This window comes from Schistocerca gregaria, chromosome 2 (assembly GCF_023897955.1).
Source record: "Schistocerca gregaria isolate iqSchGreg1 chromosome 2, iqSchGreg1.2, whole genome shotgun sequence".
Taxonomy (NCBI): Eukaryota; Metazoa; Arthropoda; class Insecta; order Orthoptera; family Acrididae; genus Schistocerca; species Schistocerca gregaria.
Genome location: NC_064921.1, coordinates 267,374,013 through 267,391,739, shown reverse-complemented (window position 1 = coordinate 267,391,739; position 17,727 = coordinate 267,374,013). Strand labels below are relative to the sequence as shown.

The 17,727-nt window shown below is 42.7% G+C and overlaps 1 protein-coding gene across 1 annotated transcript in view; it reads left to right on the top strand.

Annotated features, from left to right (window-relative positions):
- Positions 1-17,727, top strand: part of LOC126335741 (uncharacterized) — an 82,564-nt gene that overhangs the window by 32,261 nt on the left and 32,576 nt on the right. The window contains 2 exon segments of the mRNA XM_049999198.1: positions 2,950-3,303; positions 13,441-13,561. Coding sequence (XP_049855155.1) covers positions 2,950-3,303; positions 13,441-13,561 — 475 coding nt within the window.

The following is a 17,727-nucleotide window of genomic DNA, read 5'->3' as shown; positions in this document are numbered from 1 at the left end:
TATGGCGGCCACGTGGTTAGAGGCGCCAAAATCAACAGTGCGGAAAGTCTTGCAAAGAGATTACGGGTTTATGCATACACAGTGATGAGGATCAGAGAGTCATCATGTTACATGTTAAATGGTAAGAGACAGTGCCAATGTTAACTTGTGACGCCAACTTAGGTACTATTACGTCAATGACTAATTTTTAACGAGTCTGCCGTCGAGTGATGTCTCTCTGGGCATTTTACAAGTCATTGTTGTGCCACAATGTGAATACCTGCGACTTGTAGTCATATTCCAGGAGTATGAGGCACCACCTCACTGCTCTTTAATTGTTGGTCAATTTGTGGATGAGAAGTTTCCGCGGGTTGGATTGGACAAGATGGTTCCATTCGGTGACTGCCCCGATCGCAGGACCTCATACCACTAGAATCTTTGCTATGGAGTGTTGTAAAAGATCAGATGTACCGAACCAAGGCTCCAGACCTACGTGACTTGAAGATGCGTGTTCACAATGCATTTGAACATGTCGCCATGGGGTCACTGGAGCGTAAATTGGAGAGAAACTGAATAGCGACCTAACTTTCTCCGCACCACCGCACTGAGGTATATAAACAAGGTGACAAAACTTCATGCGTTGCCTTATGTTGAAAATGAATTTTTATTATCTGGTATAAAGAACTTTTCAAGTTATTAAAGCCTAAGCTTTATGGACGTCCAGTAGATATCTGACTTTCAATTTCTTGTATATTACACTACAGCAATTTACTAAGCACTGATGTAATCAAATTATTCTTCTTTCTTTCTTTATGCCCAGTTAACGAGGTCGTTTGAACCTACTAGCTTCGGTCTGACAGCTCCCTTTTCTTCTTCTCCTTCCAGACTCTCTTCATAGATTCGCTGTGTTGTTTCTCGCGTTCCTCCACCCTCTGCTTTCCAGTGATCTTTCTACTTTCTCTGCCAATGTGTCATTTGCAGATCGGGTTCCTAAAGTTTTGCGTTCTCTAATTGTACCTACTGTGGTTTTCATTGCTCGCAAGTCCTGCTTAATTTCTTCTAATCAAGTGAGTTTTATCTTTTTTTAAATTTGTTACATTAAGAATTTTTAGCTAATATAGTGTTGTCTGTTCTGCAGATGTGACCATAGAACTTCAAGCGTCTTCTACGTATGGAATCAGTGAACTTTTCTGTCGCTGTTTATAGGTTTGTAAATTTTCTTTTAATACTTATGTCATATTTTTCTGAAAATTTTTCGCTCTTCCTTTCTACTTTCATCAACTTTTGAGTGGTCTAGATGTGGTTTCTAAGGCATAAGATGCTTCAGGCTTCTACTGGCCAAGTTACCCGCTACGAGACACCACAGTTTATTGCAGTAAAAAGTAAAGTCATGTGGCATTGTTTGGTGGGACACGGCGAAGGACAAATTCAGCCGCCTAATTGGAAACGTTTTTCTGTTCTTCGCGTACGTGGCATCTTTCCTTCGTGTTGTGTGAGAGTTGTATGTTCAGAGGTGAGCTGTTAGATTTCTTGTCGATAGGTTCGAACAACACGCAAGTGAAATACAACCAACGATAAAATATCGCGAGCTAGCACAGGCCTGGGCGACATTCGCTTCGAGAAACACTATTGAGAAAATTTAGAGAATCGGCATTTCAAGCTGATTGCAGATCGTTCTACTGTCTCCAACACACAAAGTGAGTAAGGATCACGAAGATAAGATATGAGAAATTAGAGCTCATATGGGGGCATATACACAATAGTTTTTCCGTCGCTCTATTTGCGAGTGGAACAGGAAAGGAAACTACCAGTGTTGGTACAGAGTACCCTCCGCCAAGTGCCGTACCGCGGACTGCGGAGTATCTACGTAGATATAGATATAGAAGTGTATCTGATAACTGTAGGTGACTGTGATGGGTGCGTGCGTGTGTGTGTGCGCGCGCTTGTGTGTGTGTGTGTGTGTGTGTGTGTGTGTGTGTGTGTGTGTGTGTGTGTGTGTGTGTATGTGTGTATGTGTGTGTGTGTGTGTGTGTGTGAAACGCGATGCCTGCACATAGCCTATGATAACCCCAAGGGTGGTGCCGAGCTCAACGTCCCACCCGGGGGAAGGATCACCATCAACAGTCACATGCCCTCAGTTCACGAGACACTGCGGAGACGTTTGGAATTTAATTCAGAATACTGACGTAAGGTGTAGTTATCAGGAACTTCAAGCAACCACCTCTTCTCCTCTTTGCCTCACGAGACCCTTGGAAATTACCCATCCCGACGTAACTTAACTTCGGTGATCTGAAGAGACTCGCTGCATTCAAAGAGGCAAGGCCGTTGCCGTTTTTTGTGGTGATTCAATGATATTCTGTACTACATCTTGAATTTGGGGTTCTTTCTAAGTTTACTGTCTATTTCAGATGATGGTATAATATGTCCGAGATATTTAAAAGAAGACACTTACCAAACTGTAATCAAATTATTACTATTTTTATAATATTAAAATATATTACTATTGTGATCTTGGGCATTCGCCCCGGTAATGAAGTGGTCAGCGCAACGGAATGCCATGCAAAGGGGTACGGGTTCGATTACCGCCTGGGTCAGCTATTTTCTCCGCTGAGGGACTCGGTGTTGTGTTGTCCTCATCATTATCTCCTCCTCATCGACACGCAAGTCGCCGATGGTTCGTCAAGTAAAGAGACTTGCACCAGGCGTTCGGTCTACCGGACGGGAGGCCCTAGCCTCATGACATTTAATTTTGTGACTCGTTTAAAATGGAAGTGATAGAAAATTGTGTTTGAGAGAGGGTTTAGGGAACAGTAAGAATCTGTGAGGCTGCCCCCCCAGAATCGAACCCTGGAAGCGAGTCTGTAGTGTGGTAAATGAGCCAACTTTCAAAGTCAGGAGCCAGGTGACAGGTCTGCAAGCTGCTGAGACTTCTGCATATAGAATCAGATTATGACCGCGTCGTTGTTCCAGATTATGCCACTCGTCACAGGCTACCAAGAGCACAAAGGAGGTGGCAATGAAGGACACACACGGGAGCGGCGAAGAGTTCCCGCACTTTGCTCGGGGTTCGCCGACTGCGCGGTCTGCCCACAGGCTAACTAGCTTGGACAGCGCAGGGCTCGTCCCTGCCGTGCCCGCCGCCCTTCGGCTGACGCCCTTCCGCTGCGCAGGGCCCGCCCACGCCTGCCACGGCGGAAGCCGCCAATCGCCACGTGGGCCACACACGAGACTGCTGCTGCGCGGCCCCCACGCATACACGGCAGGTGAATCTGCGGGAGCCCGGCTGGACGGCGGCTCGTCTGAGGCGACGCTGGTGGTCCTGCGGTGTGGCCTGCAGCGATGAGACTGTCGAGCACAGGACGTGCAAGCAATATTTAAATTGGCGGAGACAACGCAGGCAGTCAGAGACCTGTTGTCGGCCTCAGGAGCACAGCTGACAGCCGCGAAATAAACCGTTTTCTATCCCACTACTGACAGTAATGTGGACCAGGAAAGGAAGCACATAGCTTGCTTCTTGACAACTGAGGAACTGCATGGGAGAGAATTGACGATTCTGACTTTCAAATCATCAACGGCCGGATATGCCGCGGCCTGTCCCCTCCTAAGACTGTCGGTCTAGACGTTTTGACGACCGTGACCGCTTCGAAGTAACCATCCCAGCTGTGGGATGATTGGAAGACGATGTGTGTGATGTCCTTAGGTTTACGTAGTTCTAATTTCTAGGGGATTGATGACCTCAGAAGTTAAGTCCCACAGTGCTCAGAGCTATTTGAACCATTTTTTCACTTTAATTGTTCTTATCCGTGTTGTGCAAGATGTACCATCTGTCACTGCTGCCCACACAATACGACTTGACGGGCGTCTGTGCTGAGTGGACATCCAGAAACTAGTCTACGGGTGTGAGAATGCTCCGTGTCCTCTATTGCTACCATCACGTACGCCTAATGTGGCACGTCCTCCTTATGTAGCAGCTCTTCGAAACGACAATCCCTCGACTGACTCCAAAAGCCACAATTTGACCCCTCTCAAACTCACTAATATGGCTGCAGGAAGTAGAGTGCATCTCAGAGACACGGTGCCTGCTTGCTCTACACGTCTGCACCGCACCGAGCCTGGTGGCTACGCGTGATCCCTTTTAAAGGACAGACACAGAGGGCGCTTTGGTAGCTACGCCACTAAGCCATCTGTTGGTGGATGATGCTCAAAGCATTATCAGAACATGTACCACCATCCAGCTGGCGTATTCCGTCAGTGTATGAAAACTGATGTCGTTTTTCCAAGGTGTTCTAATTTTTTCCCAGCAGTTTGTATACAGTATAAAAAAAAGTTACAAGACAGTCGCTGTGTTTTCGTGAGGCAGCGTTCCGTCTCTGTCTAGAGAAGTTTAACATCCTAAAAGAGCTAAAGTATGATTTCCAAAATAATTTTCTCCACAGTTTTACTTTAGATCAGTCGTTTACGCTAAAATACTATCAATTTAGTATTTTTTTAGACATCTCGACATCACACTGCTTACAAATACTTACTCAAATTATGAATTAGATGTTCAAAAATAATCTGCTTTTCTTACAATATCAACAACTCCTCTGCTTAAATTATAACTTGCTTTTTATTTATATCTTTTGTAAACTTACTTTCGGTTTTCCATAGTTTCATTGATATAAATAGCAAAGGGACTAAATGACATCACACTCATAGCACTGCTTTATTTACCCGTCTATCTGATACCTGCGTTTCAAACGATTTTCAGCTTTTTCAAGTTGCCGGAATTCCATTATTTTTCATTGTTGCGGAAAGATTATTTATGTTTACGTTATCAAATACTTTCACGTGGTCTATAAAAGCTATGTGTGTTTCTAATCTAATTTCTCATATGTTCCCTATAGCTTGTGACGAGTCTGTAGCTGATTATTTTTTCCTAAATCCAGTCTGTATTTCATCAATCAGTATTTCTGAAGTCGTTCGAAGTGTGCTTTGTATTATTCTTGTGTATACAGGGTGAGTCACTAACTATTGCCACCTAAAATAACTCCGAAAGTATGATAGTAGCTGAAAAGTCTGTGGGACAAATGTTGCATGGGACAACGGGGGCCATAATATGACGTTGGTTTTTTGCTGCTAGGTGGGGTCGCGTCAGAGATATGAAAATCAACTTTGTTCTTTTGTTTAATGGGATACTATAGTTTGGTACTTATTTTCTGATAGCGGCTATAGAGACGAGTCCAATGATGTGTAACAGTAAGGTCTTTGAAGGTCAGCGAAGGTAAAAAGATGGCATGAACGGCGAACGCTATGGTCGTAGGTTCGTATCCTCCTTCGGGTATGGATGTGTGTGATGTCTTTAGGTGAGTTAAGTCCCATAGTGCTTAGAGCCATTTGAACCATTTTGGCATGAACGTCCATTTACAGAAGGTGTTCGAAATGATGACCATTGGTATCAATGCAGTGCTGCAATCTTTTTATCATGGATTGAGTGGTATTCCTTATCACGTCGGAACTTATCGAAGCACAGGCTCTGACAATTATCTCTCTTACATCGTGCAAATAGTAAATATTCACCGAATACGGCGCATCCATCTAACGTGCCATTGACATGTAAACACCATTCGACAGTTTCACAATACAACACTAATAGGAACGGTAAGATTAGTATCGTCGAACCAAGAGAATGTGAATGATGTATTACTTCGAAGAAGAAGTCTATATGCTTCTCATTTACGGAGTATGCCAACGGAACTCAGTGAGAGCCAGAGACTTATACGCTGAAAGATATCCTCAACGTACTCACCGTACACTTCGTACATTTAAATATGTGTATGATAATTGAGAACAACTGGATCTTTAACGCATCAGAAACATATCCGGGAAAGGAAAGTTACTAACGAGGAAACTGAAATTGGTACTCTTGCCCCTGTGGTTCGAGATACATGTGTTAGTTCGCGTTAAATCGCAAGGGAATCTGGCATGAGCCAGAGTAGTGTTGTTCGTGTTCTGCATCGCCATAAATCTCATCCTTACCAGATCAGTCTCCACCAAGAATTAACTGGTACGGGTTGTATACGTCGCATTGAATTCTGCCGATGGACTCAACTTCAAATTCAGAGGGATGACACATTTATTAATTTGATTTTATTTACTGACGGGGCTACATTCACGAGCCATGGAAATGTTAATTTGCATAATATGCATTATTTGTGAACTGAAAATCCATGTTGGCTGCGGCAAGTTGCACACCAAAAGCCGTGGCCGGTGAACGTATGGTGTGGGATTCTGGAGGACAGAATTATAGGCCCTATTTCGTCGAAGGAAATCATAATGGTAGGAAGCACACCACATTCTTGCAAGAAACATTAGGTCTGTTATTGGAAGAAATACCTTTAGGAACAAGGAATGTCGTATCAACACGATGGGTGTCTGGCACATTTTTCGCTGATGGCCAGAATTGAGTTGCAGAGACAATCCCCAAACGTTGGATTGGACATGGAGGAGATGTGTCGGGGCCGGCTCGTTCGCCAGACTTGACGCCTCTGGATTTTTTCTTGCGGGGATTCGTAAAAGATATTTTATAAAGACATTCCAACTACACCTGAAGATATGTGAGAGAGAATTGTCAGAGCATGTGCTTCGGTAAGTGCTGATGTGATAGGGAATACCACTCAATCCATGATAAGAAGACTGCAGCACTGCATTGATACCAATGGTCATCACTTCGAACACAGTAAAATGACGTTCATGCCCTCTTTGTCACCTTCGCTGACCTTCGAAGATCTTACTGTTACACATCATTGGATTCGTCTCGATAGCCGCTATCAGAAAATAAGTACCAAACTATTGCATCCCATATAGAAAAAAAGTTCACCTTCATATCTACCAACAAAAAACCAACGTCATTTTATACTTTCATATTATTATTAGACCATTCTGTACACTTCATCTAAATTGCAGTACTTGGATGTTATAATTTTGTTGGATGTTACAATTTTTTCATTAGTCACACTTTGCTGTCAGACCCAAATTTATACAGAATCATTACAGATTTTGACCTTGCTAATTAGAACTAAAAGGACAGAGAAGGTCGACTGTAGCTTCAAAGTAGAACCGATCCCTTGCATTTTCTTGTGGTGATTAACGTAAAGACTTAAAAAATCTAATTGCGGTACGCTGAGAGGGACTTGAAGTCCTTCTCGAGCAATTACAATTATACTTCGCTCTCCATCATCTGATAAAAACGATGTTCCGTTTCATATACATAATAAGAAATTTGGAAAAGAATAAAGAGATATCCAACATCTCTCAAAGAGGTCTTATGCACAGCAGCATAAGTTTAAAGAACACTTATTCGTTGCACAAGGAGGATATTCATCTTCCATGTATTTTTTAGGTTCGTAATTGTTAATTTACACCATTTTCTGATAACCGTAACTCTCCACCATCTATTCTATGTCACATGTCATTAAAAACCTTTATTTTTCCTCCCCCCCCCCCCCCCCAAACGTGATTTTCCGAAATATTTCTGATGAGTAACATTACATTGGTGATGAATTACTAGCATCGTTTTGCATTGGCAAAGGGAAGAGTGAAATAAACAGCATATACGTTTTGTAAGAACCAGTTGTGTACCAATCGGTAATCGAGGAAGATGTGTTAGTATACACCATATCCATATTTTGCAGCTTTTAGACTTTCTTTCTGTAGAACCCAGATCTCGTTAGCATTAAGTTATTGACGAGGCAGGCAGCTAGCAGTAGACTTAGAGATATGATACATGAGCGTATTTTGTATATTGTTTGGTTTTGCATTTGATTTCGAGTACTGGATGTTACGAAAAGATTAATCCAATTTCACAAGAGTATATTTTCTGCGTGAAGCGAAATAGAAACTAGGAATAAACATACGCAACGTAGTTAACAGTTTACCTTGTCGTCAGCTGTAATTCGTCAGTTCGTGTGGTTGTCAACAGAGGTCTCGCTCGTGCAGTTAGCTCGGTCGCTCACTAGATCGACATGTGTGCGTCGAATCGAGATGGCAATAACACAGCAATAAAAGGCGGTTTGCTTTCTACGTTTCAGCAGCGGAAAATCGGTTGCAAATGTGCGATACGATTTCTGTTGATAGTACTGTACTCTACATCATGTAGTTCAAAGCACTCGAAGATGGTACTATTAGTTTCAAGACAATGGTTGCTTAAGTAAGATGACATACACAGGTAGCTACAGCGTGATCGTAGAGTTCGCAGACAGAAAATAAAAATTTATGACATTTTACAAATAAATCCTACAAAGTACTTCACTTTTTCCTGCACAAAATGGTTTATAACTTATATTTGTTTGACGTTTAGAGGTATTTTATTTTTAATCTTACTTGTGTATCTGCGAAACTACTTAATTTCGGAGAAGCATCTCTTTGTATGCGATTTCATAATTGTGTAGCTGAATCAAATCCATAGGAAAATATGGAGATAAAGAAACTAGAATGTGTTGGACATGTACTAAAGAGGATGGGCACACTCTTCAGAAAATTGAAACAAACGCTTCGCACCACCACATTATCAGATGGTAACCCATTGAAGGGTCGACTGACTGATAAATAATAGACCAGCTTCAGCAGTGTTATGGAATTGCCCTCAGGAATAACAGAAATTATTTATAAAGTATGAAGAAAGCAGTCTTGGCCTCGTAATTCCACAAAGTCTGACAGAAAACCGATACATTCACTTTGTCCACCTGTACCTGAATCATGGTGTTGAATTCCGGAAGGCTGAAGTTTTAGGAGTGTATTTTGAACAAAACAAATCCACTCGTGACGCTGTTATGGAAGCCATCAAGTGAATTTATAGGAACCTAACTCACCCAGACATCCTTTGAAAGTGTCTAAATGGGTGGATTCAAAATCCCAGTGAATCTTTCAGTAATATTGTCTGGACTAGAGTCCCCAAAAATGTGTTCACAGGGTCAAATACACAGATACGGGGAGTTATGGCTCTGAGCACTATGCGACGTAACTTCTGAGGTCATCAGTCGCCTAGAACTTAGAACTAATTAAACCTAAACTAACCTAAGAACATCACACACATCCATGCCCGAGGCAGGATTCGAACCTAAGACCGTAGCGGTCGCTCGGTTCCAGACTGTAGCGCCCAGAACCGCACGGCCACTCCGCCCGGCAAGGGTAGTTAGTGATGTATTAATATTTAATTATGAGAACATGGGGAGAATAAGAGTTCTAGCACACATTAACATCACCCCAAGCTGTCATACTGGTAAGATGTTCGAAATGTTAGACAAGTCCAGACATTCTGAGGTACAGCGTGCAGCGGAGTTCACCACCAAAGGAGCAAGGTCAACCAGAAGGAAGAAGCTGTTAGAAAAAGAAGGTGGCAAAGAAGACTCTTCTGACTATGTTTCTGCTACCTTTGGGCCTTAATTTACAAATATTAGCGAGTTTTTATATTTCATACACCTATAAACCAAATTGTGACACAGATAGGAGTACCGTGGGCGCACCTACAACGGAGGGGATCTGTTGAAGGCCAGACAAACGTGTGGTTTCTGAAGAGGGACAGCAGCCCTTCTAGTAGTTACAAGAGCAACAGTCTGGATGATTGACTGATCTGGCCTTGTAACTTCTACCAAACGGCCTTGCTGAGGAGGCACTCCGAACGGCTGAAAGCAAGGGAAAACTACAGCCGTAAACTTTCCCGAGGGCATGTAGCTGTAGTGTGTGGTTAAATGTCGATGGCATCCTCTTGGGTAAAATATTCCGGAGGTAAAATAGTCCTCTGAGAGGATGCCGTTATGAGGAGACACAAACTGATGTTCCACGGATCGGAGCGTGGAATGAGACGAATAGTTTGCACAGGATAGGGTAGCATGGAGAGCTGCATCAAACCAGTCTTCGGATTGAAGACTACAACAACAACAACGGATTGAAGACTACAACAACAACAACAACAACACATCAAAAACTACTTGTGATAGCTATATGAAACTTTGTGGCCTGTTTTATTACAACATTTTTTTAAAAATTCTCTCTGTTTTTTTTCATCCTATTTCTCAATCCTGCTTCAGTAGTCATAAATAAAATGAATAAGATACCTGAAAAATTTGTAGATTGTTATATTGATTGGTTCCACAGATAACGGTATATTGATTTGTCTTATTTAACAAGAACAGCATAGGACCTGCAAACTCGCCATAAGACTTAGAGAGCCTGCAAAAGCGTTTTCCACGAAGTCTGGAGAAATTTACTCCTCCTACCAGCCGAGAGTTGACCATTCCTCACTTGTCTATCTACCGTGTTTTGCGACAACCTTCGTATTTGAAACCGCACTATACTCAAGATGCCATAAGCCCTTCATGATGACGAACAACAGCAACGGGTAAGTGATTCGTGAGAGGTATAGGTTACTGTTAGTCAGAGCCATTCTTTTGTGGGGATTATTGAAAGTCAGATTGCGTTGCGCTAAAAATATTGTGTGTCAGTTTAGTGTTGATCAGAATAAGTAAAGAGAGAAATGTTTGAGTACGTTCAGTTTTGCTCAGCTGTTTGAAAATCAAATAACGTAAGATGTTTTATCAGCACAATCATTCCTAATTTTCCAAAGAGAACGTTTCAGTTGCAATATATATCTAACCTATTGAATTAGTTTTTATCTCATCACAATACAGCGACATATTTTTTATACAGCACTGCGTCTACACATCCACCACTGCTGGCGGCTCACCTCCAACTGCCCAACACTACAACAGCAAATATTCCAACAATGCAAATCAGCCACAGACTGCACACAGCACAGTCGGTGATTTTCATACAGAGCGCTCCGTGGCGTTACCAACATAAAAACCTAAACAGCCTACTTACACCTCTTATTCTAAACACATTTGAGAATTTATTCTGGCCGTGAAGACGGAAGATAACAATCTTCTTTCATGTTGAGTGATGAGGCTAGGTTCCATTTAAATGTAAAAGTGAACCTACACAACGTAATATAGAGAACATCTACCGTGATCGAACACGAGACAGATTCTTCAAAGCTTTATGTGTTTTGCGCCGTTACCCGAGAATTATAGTCCCTTCCTCTTTTGTGGAAAAGATTACTGCACTAATCTCGTATATGCTGGATATGTTGCAAATCTAGCTTTATGTGCAACTGCGACAAAACTCCGAAAATTTCATTTTTGAACAGCATGGAGGACCATCGCATGGGCATCAGCATGTATGAACATTAATTGTCAGTGAGCTGCTTCAATGAATCGCCAGTAAGAGCTATCCGGATCTTGCATTGCAGCATTGGTCACCACAGTCCGCAGATCTCACGGTATGAGATTTTTTGTGGGGGACTGTGAAAGAACACGTCTGTGTGCCTCTCTTTCAAGCAAATGTATCTGACACTGCGGCGTCGCATAGTTAACAGCAGCGAATGCAGTTACTCAAGACATGCTTGTAAAAGTATGGGACCAGTTTGACTATCGCCTGGATGTTTCTCGTGTGGTCGAGAAGAGCATATAATTGTGTACGGTAAATGAAAACGATGATTCTAAACGAAATTCTAAAACGCATTATCGAGCTTGCATGAGCATCCATGCAACAAATGTACATTTGTAACATCGGAAGGTTCTTCTGAAAATACATACTTTGTAATCATATGTGTAAGCTAAAATTAACCCCAAGTTCCTGTCTTCATTTACATAAGAGAATCTTTTTGAGGCACCCTGCATTTCTCGATTGTGAGTTATGTGTTCAACTGTTCTGTGTCGCTTGAATTGTCTCGACGCTGCATTCTAGCATTGTGTCGACGTTGTTGGCTGGTTTTGTGAGAAATTAAGGTGAGTTTTTACTTTACTTAATTCTTAGCGTGCTCACTCCGGAGCTCAGATGTCGCGAATGAAAAGTTTATGTTGGAGGTCAATGCATTGTCATGAGACAAAATAAGTTAAAATACCAAATTTAAAAAGTGATGTGATGTGATTTACCAAAATTTAAGAACACGTTCAGGAAGAATGCTATTTATGTTAGAAAATAACTGAAATGTGTGCAATATTCAGAAAACTCAATGTCAAGCAACAAAAAATTATGGAAAGAATAATACTGGAATGTGAAACTGCAGGTCCTTGCCAAATGTAGACCCAGTGCTGTCTAAAAAAAAATATGTCGTTGTATTGTGATGAGATAAATACTAATTCAATAGATTAGATATATATTGCAACTGAAACATCCCCTTTGGAAAATTAGGAATGACTGTGCTATTAAAACGTCTTACGTTATTTGATTTTCAAACTGCTGAGCAAAACTGAACGTACTCATACATTTCTCGCTTTACTTATTCTGATCAACACTAAACTGACACACAATATTTTTAGCGCAACGCAATCTGACTTTCAATAATCTCCACAAAAGAATGGCCCTGACTAACAATAACCTACACCTCTCATGAATCACTTACCTCACAAAAATCTTTGTTGCTCGAACCACAGCGAGCGCCAATACTGCCAGCTAAATAAAAGATTCTAACTACTGAAGGCACTAACTACTGATAGACATAGTTACGAAATGAAAGATTTTGGTATAGAACAAACAATGTGTTTACCTTAATAGTGTTCATGATATCCAGTCTTACAAATATCCTTTTTCTGACGGACACATGTCCAGATTGTCCGCTCTCAAAATTCTGACATCTCCCTCCCCACGTCCAACACTGCTGTCTCTCTCCCCACATCCGCCACTGCTGGCGGCTCACTTCCAACTGCCCAACACTACAATAGGAAATATTCCAACAATGCAAATCAGCCACAGACTGCACACAGCACAGTCAGTGATTTTCATACAGAGCGCTACGTGGCGTTACCAACATAAAAACCTAAGCAGCCTACTTACACAACTCATTCTAAACACATTTTAGTCGAAAATTGCTAGAAACAGACAGAAACTCACTCTGTTTTTCGAAGACATACTGACCACACTATAAACAGTTTTCTTTAAGCAGATGCTGCCACCTACTTGGGACATGCAGAAACTAAAACAAATGATGCACAGAGGGTACATCGTACAAAGAGTATACTACAATCGGGCCCAGCGAGTTTAGTTTACTCCCTGGGCTAGAAAAAAAAGTAAAAGATGTAGCATATGTGCTACATAACGTTTGAGGAGTTACGGGTGGCTAACAAAATTAAAAAATTGAATAGAGTTCATAATTTGGAGGCACTGGAGGCACCAGATTCCTGTGCAGAGAGTCTCAAGCATCTGCGTGCCGATAAATCGTGCTTTATGATTATGTTGCAACTTGAAATAACATGTGTACACACATTGAGCAAAGCCATTTGTCATTCGTAGAAAGAAGCAAGAAACCCGACAATAATTTTTATCTGTAACTTTTGGATTCGTACGCGTGAACATTATCTACAATATATCTTGCGTTTACGCCAAATCCGGTAAACAGAGCAAATTTTTCATGTTATTTTTCAGGTGTGCCAGTAGCTGTTCAAGTAGTGCGCCATGCAGCTCCTCCTGTTTGGCTAGGAAGACTTCCACGCGCTTTGAGTTAGCTGCAGGAGATAACCCGTTGCGTCATTTTTTTGGCAAGAGCGTGAGTGCCAAGGTTACGTGATAAACGGCTCATCCGCTGAAAAGGCTCGAGACGAGCAACTCAGGGAAAGAATATCTCCTGCTTGAGAATGAGGCATCAGCGTGAACTGACGTCTCGAGAACTACATAGCAATTGAACCGTCATTCATCAACAATGTTTGGAACTGCGTTAAAAGTCTTTATCTTTTGTGCTAAGAGGCAACAATTCATAAAAAAAGTTTTAATGATTTGACTTATCCAAAAAGTGCGCTTAGAACGTATGTGAACTAACATTAATCCTCCGCTGTGGTTGATAACTGATAGCAAAAAAGCTAATGATGATTGGTTTGGCAGCTAGTTTCTGAACTTCTATCATTTCATTAAAATGTTTTGTACCTTGTATTCCTTTTCTCAGGTGTAAACATAGAGTCGAAAACTCGTGGGTATTCAGTACTTTTTCGTTATATCCGAATATAAAAGGCGAATATTACATTTTCCGGAAAGCAAAAGGAGCAAAAAGATCATTTGTCACATTTCCGTCAATAGACGGCGAGTCTGCTAGATAGTAATTATTTCTAGTAAATTGCATGATATTAATTTATTATACAATTAATAATGACCAACATTGCTCTCAGTGTTGCAGGTTGTATAATGTCTGCTACATCGAATCACACTAGTGCGTTATCATTGCAGGAACAAGCCCAAATGTTTTGGCCTACGGTCAAGTATGTGGAAACGGTCGAGAGACTGCACAAATATGTCGAGCCACTGAAATGAAATGATCATATGGCGTTACAAGCCAGGAGCCCCAGTTGGCCCTCTTCCGCAACTCTTCCTGTTTGACGCTTCGGCAAACGGTATTTCTTTGTGATGATGAGATGAAACCATTAGAAGCCGGTCGGAGTGACCGATCGGTTCTAGGCGCTTCAGTTTGGAACTGCGCGACCACCACGGTCGCACGTTCGAATCCTGCCTCGGGCATGGATGTGCGTGATGTCCTTAGGTTAGTTAGGTTTAAGTAGTTCTAAGTTCTAGGGGACTGATGACGTTAGATGTTAAGTCCCATAGTGCTCAGAGCCATTTGAACCATTTTTGAAATCATTAGAACAGCACCTGCCGGGAATCGAATTCGGGACCCCGAGATCTAGAGGTAGAGTCGCTAACAGCTTCCCCCTCCTCCCCCTTCTCTCTCTCTCTCTCTCTCTCTCTCTCTTTCTCTCTTTCTCTTAAAAGAAAGATCTATCGGGAATCAGTGTATCCACCCTTTTTTTCTTGTAGCGGCAGGAAAGAACGGACACAGCTTCAGGCTGGGTGGTGACAAAGTGGGCAGAGGTCGAATCCAGAGGGCTAGCCACGATGTCTCCCTCCCGCCTGTCACCGCGCTGGTCCCTTACATGGTACTGGCCTTTTCTTTTTAATTTTTAGTTTCTTTATATTTTTATTTCATTTTTCGTTGAAACCATACAGCGTGCTATTCAAAAAAAGTTAGAAACAAAATCGGATTGAGTCCCACATGGTTTCCGCCACTGGAAAAGGAAAAAAAATCCAGTCATTGCCTGAAAGCAAAACAAATAGGGCCACAAAAATGAATTAACTGTGCAACAATACACCTGAAAAGAGACCATGACGAAACTAGCGCGAAAACTGGTTATTTCACTTTTTTAAATATATTTATGACCAAAAGCAAGAAAACAGGAAAGGGATTCTACCCGTCATTCAGCTCCTTGGCAATTAAATACGAGACATAGCATATTCGCAAAAAGTGCACGATAGGCGTGGTGTCTTTTGCCACCTCCAGTGGGCAGTGAGCATATACTGGTATAATGCACAAGGATCCGGGCCGTACGCGTTCCCGAGCACGTAATGGACATTGTGCCCGTCGGGCCACATAACTATTATTCTTCGTGCTGGAACAGATTACTGAATCTCGAAGCAGAAGAATCTCACCAAAGATTGTCGCTTCCGTCGTCCCGGCAATAAAGGCCAATCGACAGTGAAGCCAACTGCAATGTCCGTGTCCGCAGGCGACCAACAGATGACATACTGTATCCGCTTCGTGGTAACAACGGCATCGGTTTGTCTCACTGAGGTCAATGCAAAAAAAGTCGAACGCTCGTGAGGACAGATTACAGACGACTTGGTACCATGAGGAAGCCACTTCCATCGAAAAAATAGCTAGGCTGCCATAGGACCAAACAACCTTCCAGTCTATCTCCGGTGACAGGGACTCCACAGAGGAAACGGGATTTGGAACATCGAGCGACGTTACAGCATTGTTTACAGACAGATGCGACTGACGAAGAATATCAACACCAAAATAAACTGAGAAAATTCCCAAAGTGCCTTACTTTGTCATTTATCGAAAAAAATTTACTGGATGGGTTGAGCTGGCAGGTCACAGATAGGCAAAAATGCGGGCTGTAAGTCCGCTAGATTACGAACTGCGTACATTAGTCCAGATACCCTGATGGACAGCATCACACCACTCACACAATTCTGGTGTCAATCTTTCGAGGTTCGAGTGCACGTGAGCCCAATCGGAGGACTGAACATTCTGGCCAGTTGCGGGATATTCACACACCAGCTCTGGAAAATAGGTTGGGTTGTTTGTGAGACCAAACTGCGAGGTCATCGGTGTCATCGGATCAGGAAAGTACGGAGAAGGAAGTCGGCCGTGCCCTTTCAAAGGAACCATCCCGCCATTTGCCTGGAGCGATTTAGGGAAATCACGGAAAACCTAAATCAGGATATGTCGGACGCAGGATTGAAGCGTCGTCCTCCCGAATGCGAGTGCAGTGGAAAATAGGTGCTACACTTTATTGCGAACAGCGGCACTACAAGCTAGATACACGTCGCCCACCAGATGGGAGTAAGCCGAAGTCATGCATCCCGCGCGAACGGATATGGCAAGTTTGTGTCTGGCGAGCGCTGTTCTTTACTCCAAAATGACTAGTTTCGGGCAATGTCGCCCAGTTCAGATGGAATGTCGAGTCTACACAGTGTTAATGTCACTACCAGTATCACTGTCACGCACAAAACTGATCGCTCCGTTAAAATTTGTTTCCCTGTAACTACGACAAACCATCCGGTGATAGGCGACATTGCTCGAAATTGGTCATTTTAAAATAAATATAGCGATCGACAGACAAAATAAACGTATTTCGTATCAATAATGATCGCGGATAGGTCCCTGTGACATATCTGTCCAGTGTACCGAGCAGCGTGGTACCTCCACTTCCTCGAGAGGCTGCGTGGGCAGATGCAACATCTGAGGGGGACGCCGGGCGCCTCTAGTACGGGACGCAGGAAGCCCTGCAATCGCCCCTGGTGCAGTAACCGCGAGCATCGTCTCCGTATCATTCAGAGTCTGCTCCTACTTCGCAGCGTCTGAAGGAGACTTAAGGGTAACTGAACTTGCTTCAGGTCACGTTGCAGATGTAGACGCCTCCGTCGACGATGTCGCAGTCGCCTTTACCGAGCTGGCCGCTGTGACCGAGCGGTTCTAGGCGTTTAAGTCCAGAACCACACTGCTGCTCCGGTCGCAGGTTCGAATCGGGCATCGATGTGTGTGATGTCCTTAGGTTAGTTAGGTTTAAGTAGTTCTAAGTTCTAGAGGACTGATGTCCTCATATGTTAAGTCCCATAGCGCTCAGAGCCATTTGAACCCAAACGAAACATAACTCGGTAATTATTGTTTTGCAATAACAACATACTTTGTAAAGATGTACAGATATGCTAGTGGTGCCCTGAACATGAAAATACCTTTTAGTACTTTCTAAGCAGCATCAACGCACTTTCAAAAACGAGTGCTGCCAAGGTCAATTTATGGCCACTCTAAAAATAAATTTGAATTGCAAATTCCGTTAGTTTTCGTTAACTCTTGTGTGCCGTGTATTGAACCGGGGACCTAGCAACGATGGAGAGGCTTCAACCCGCCGTAGCCCACAGCGGTTCACAATCCCACAATAGGCCGCAGCAGTCCGCCCACCATAACTCCGCCCCACACCAAACCCAGGGTTATTGTGTGGTTCGACCCTCAGTGGACAACCCCCAGGAACGTCTCATACCAGTCGAGTGCAACCCCAAATGTTTGCGTCGTAGAGTAATTTTGGTGTACACGTACGTGGAGGTTTTGCTCAGCTATCACTTGGTTCAAGAATCATAAAAGAAGGTTGTATACATGGGAGA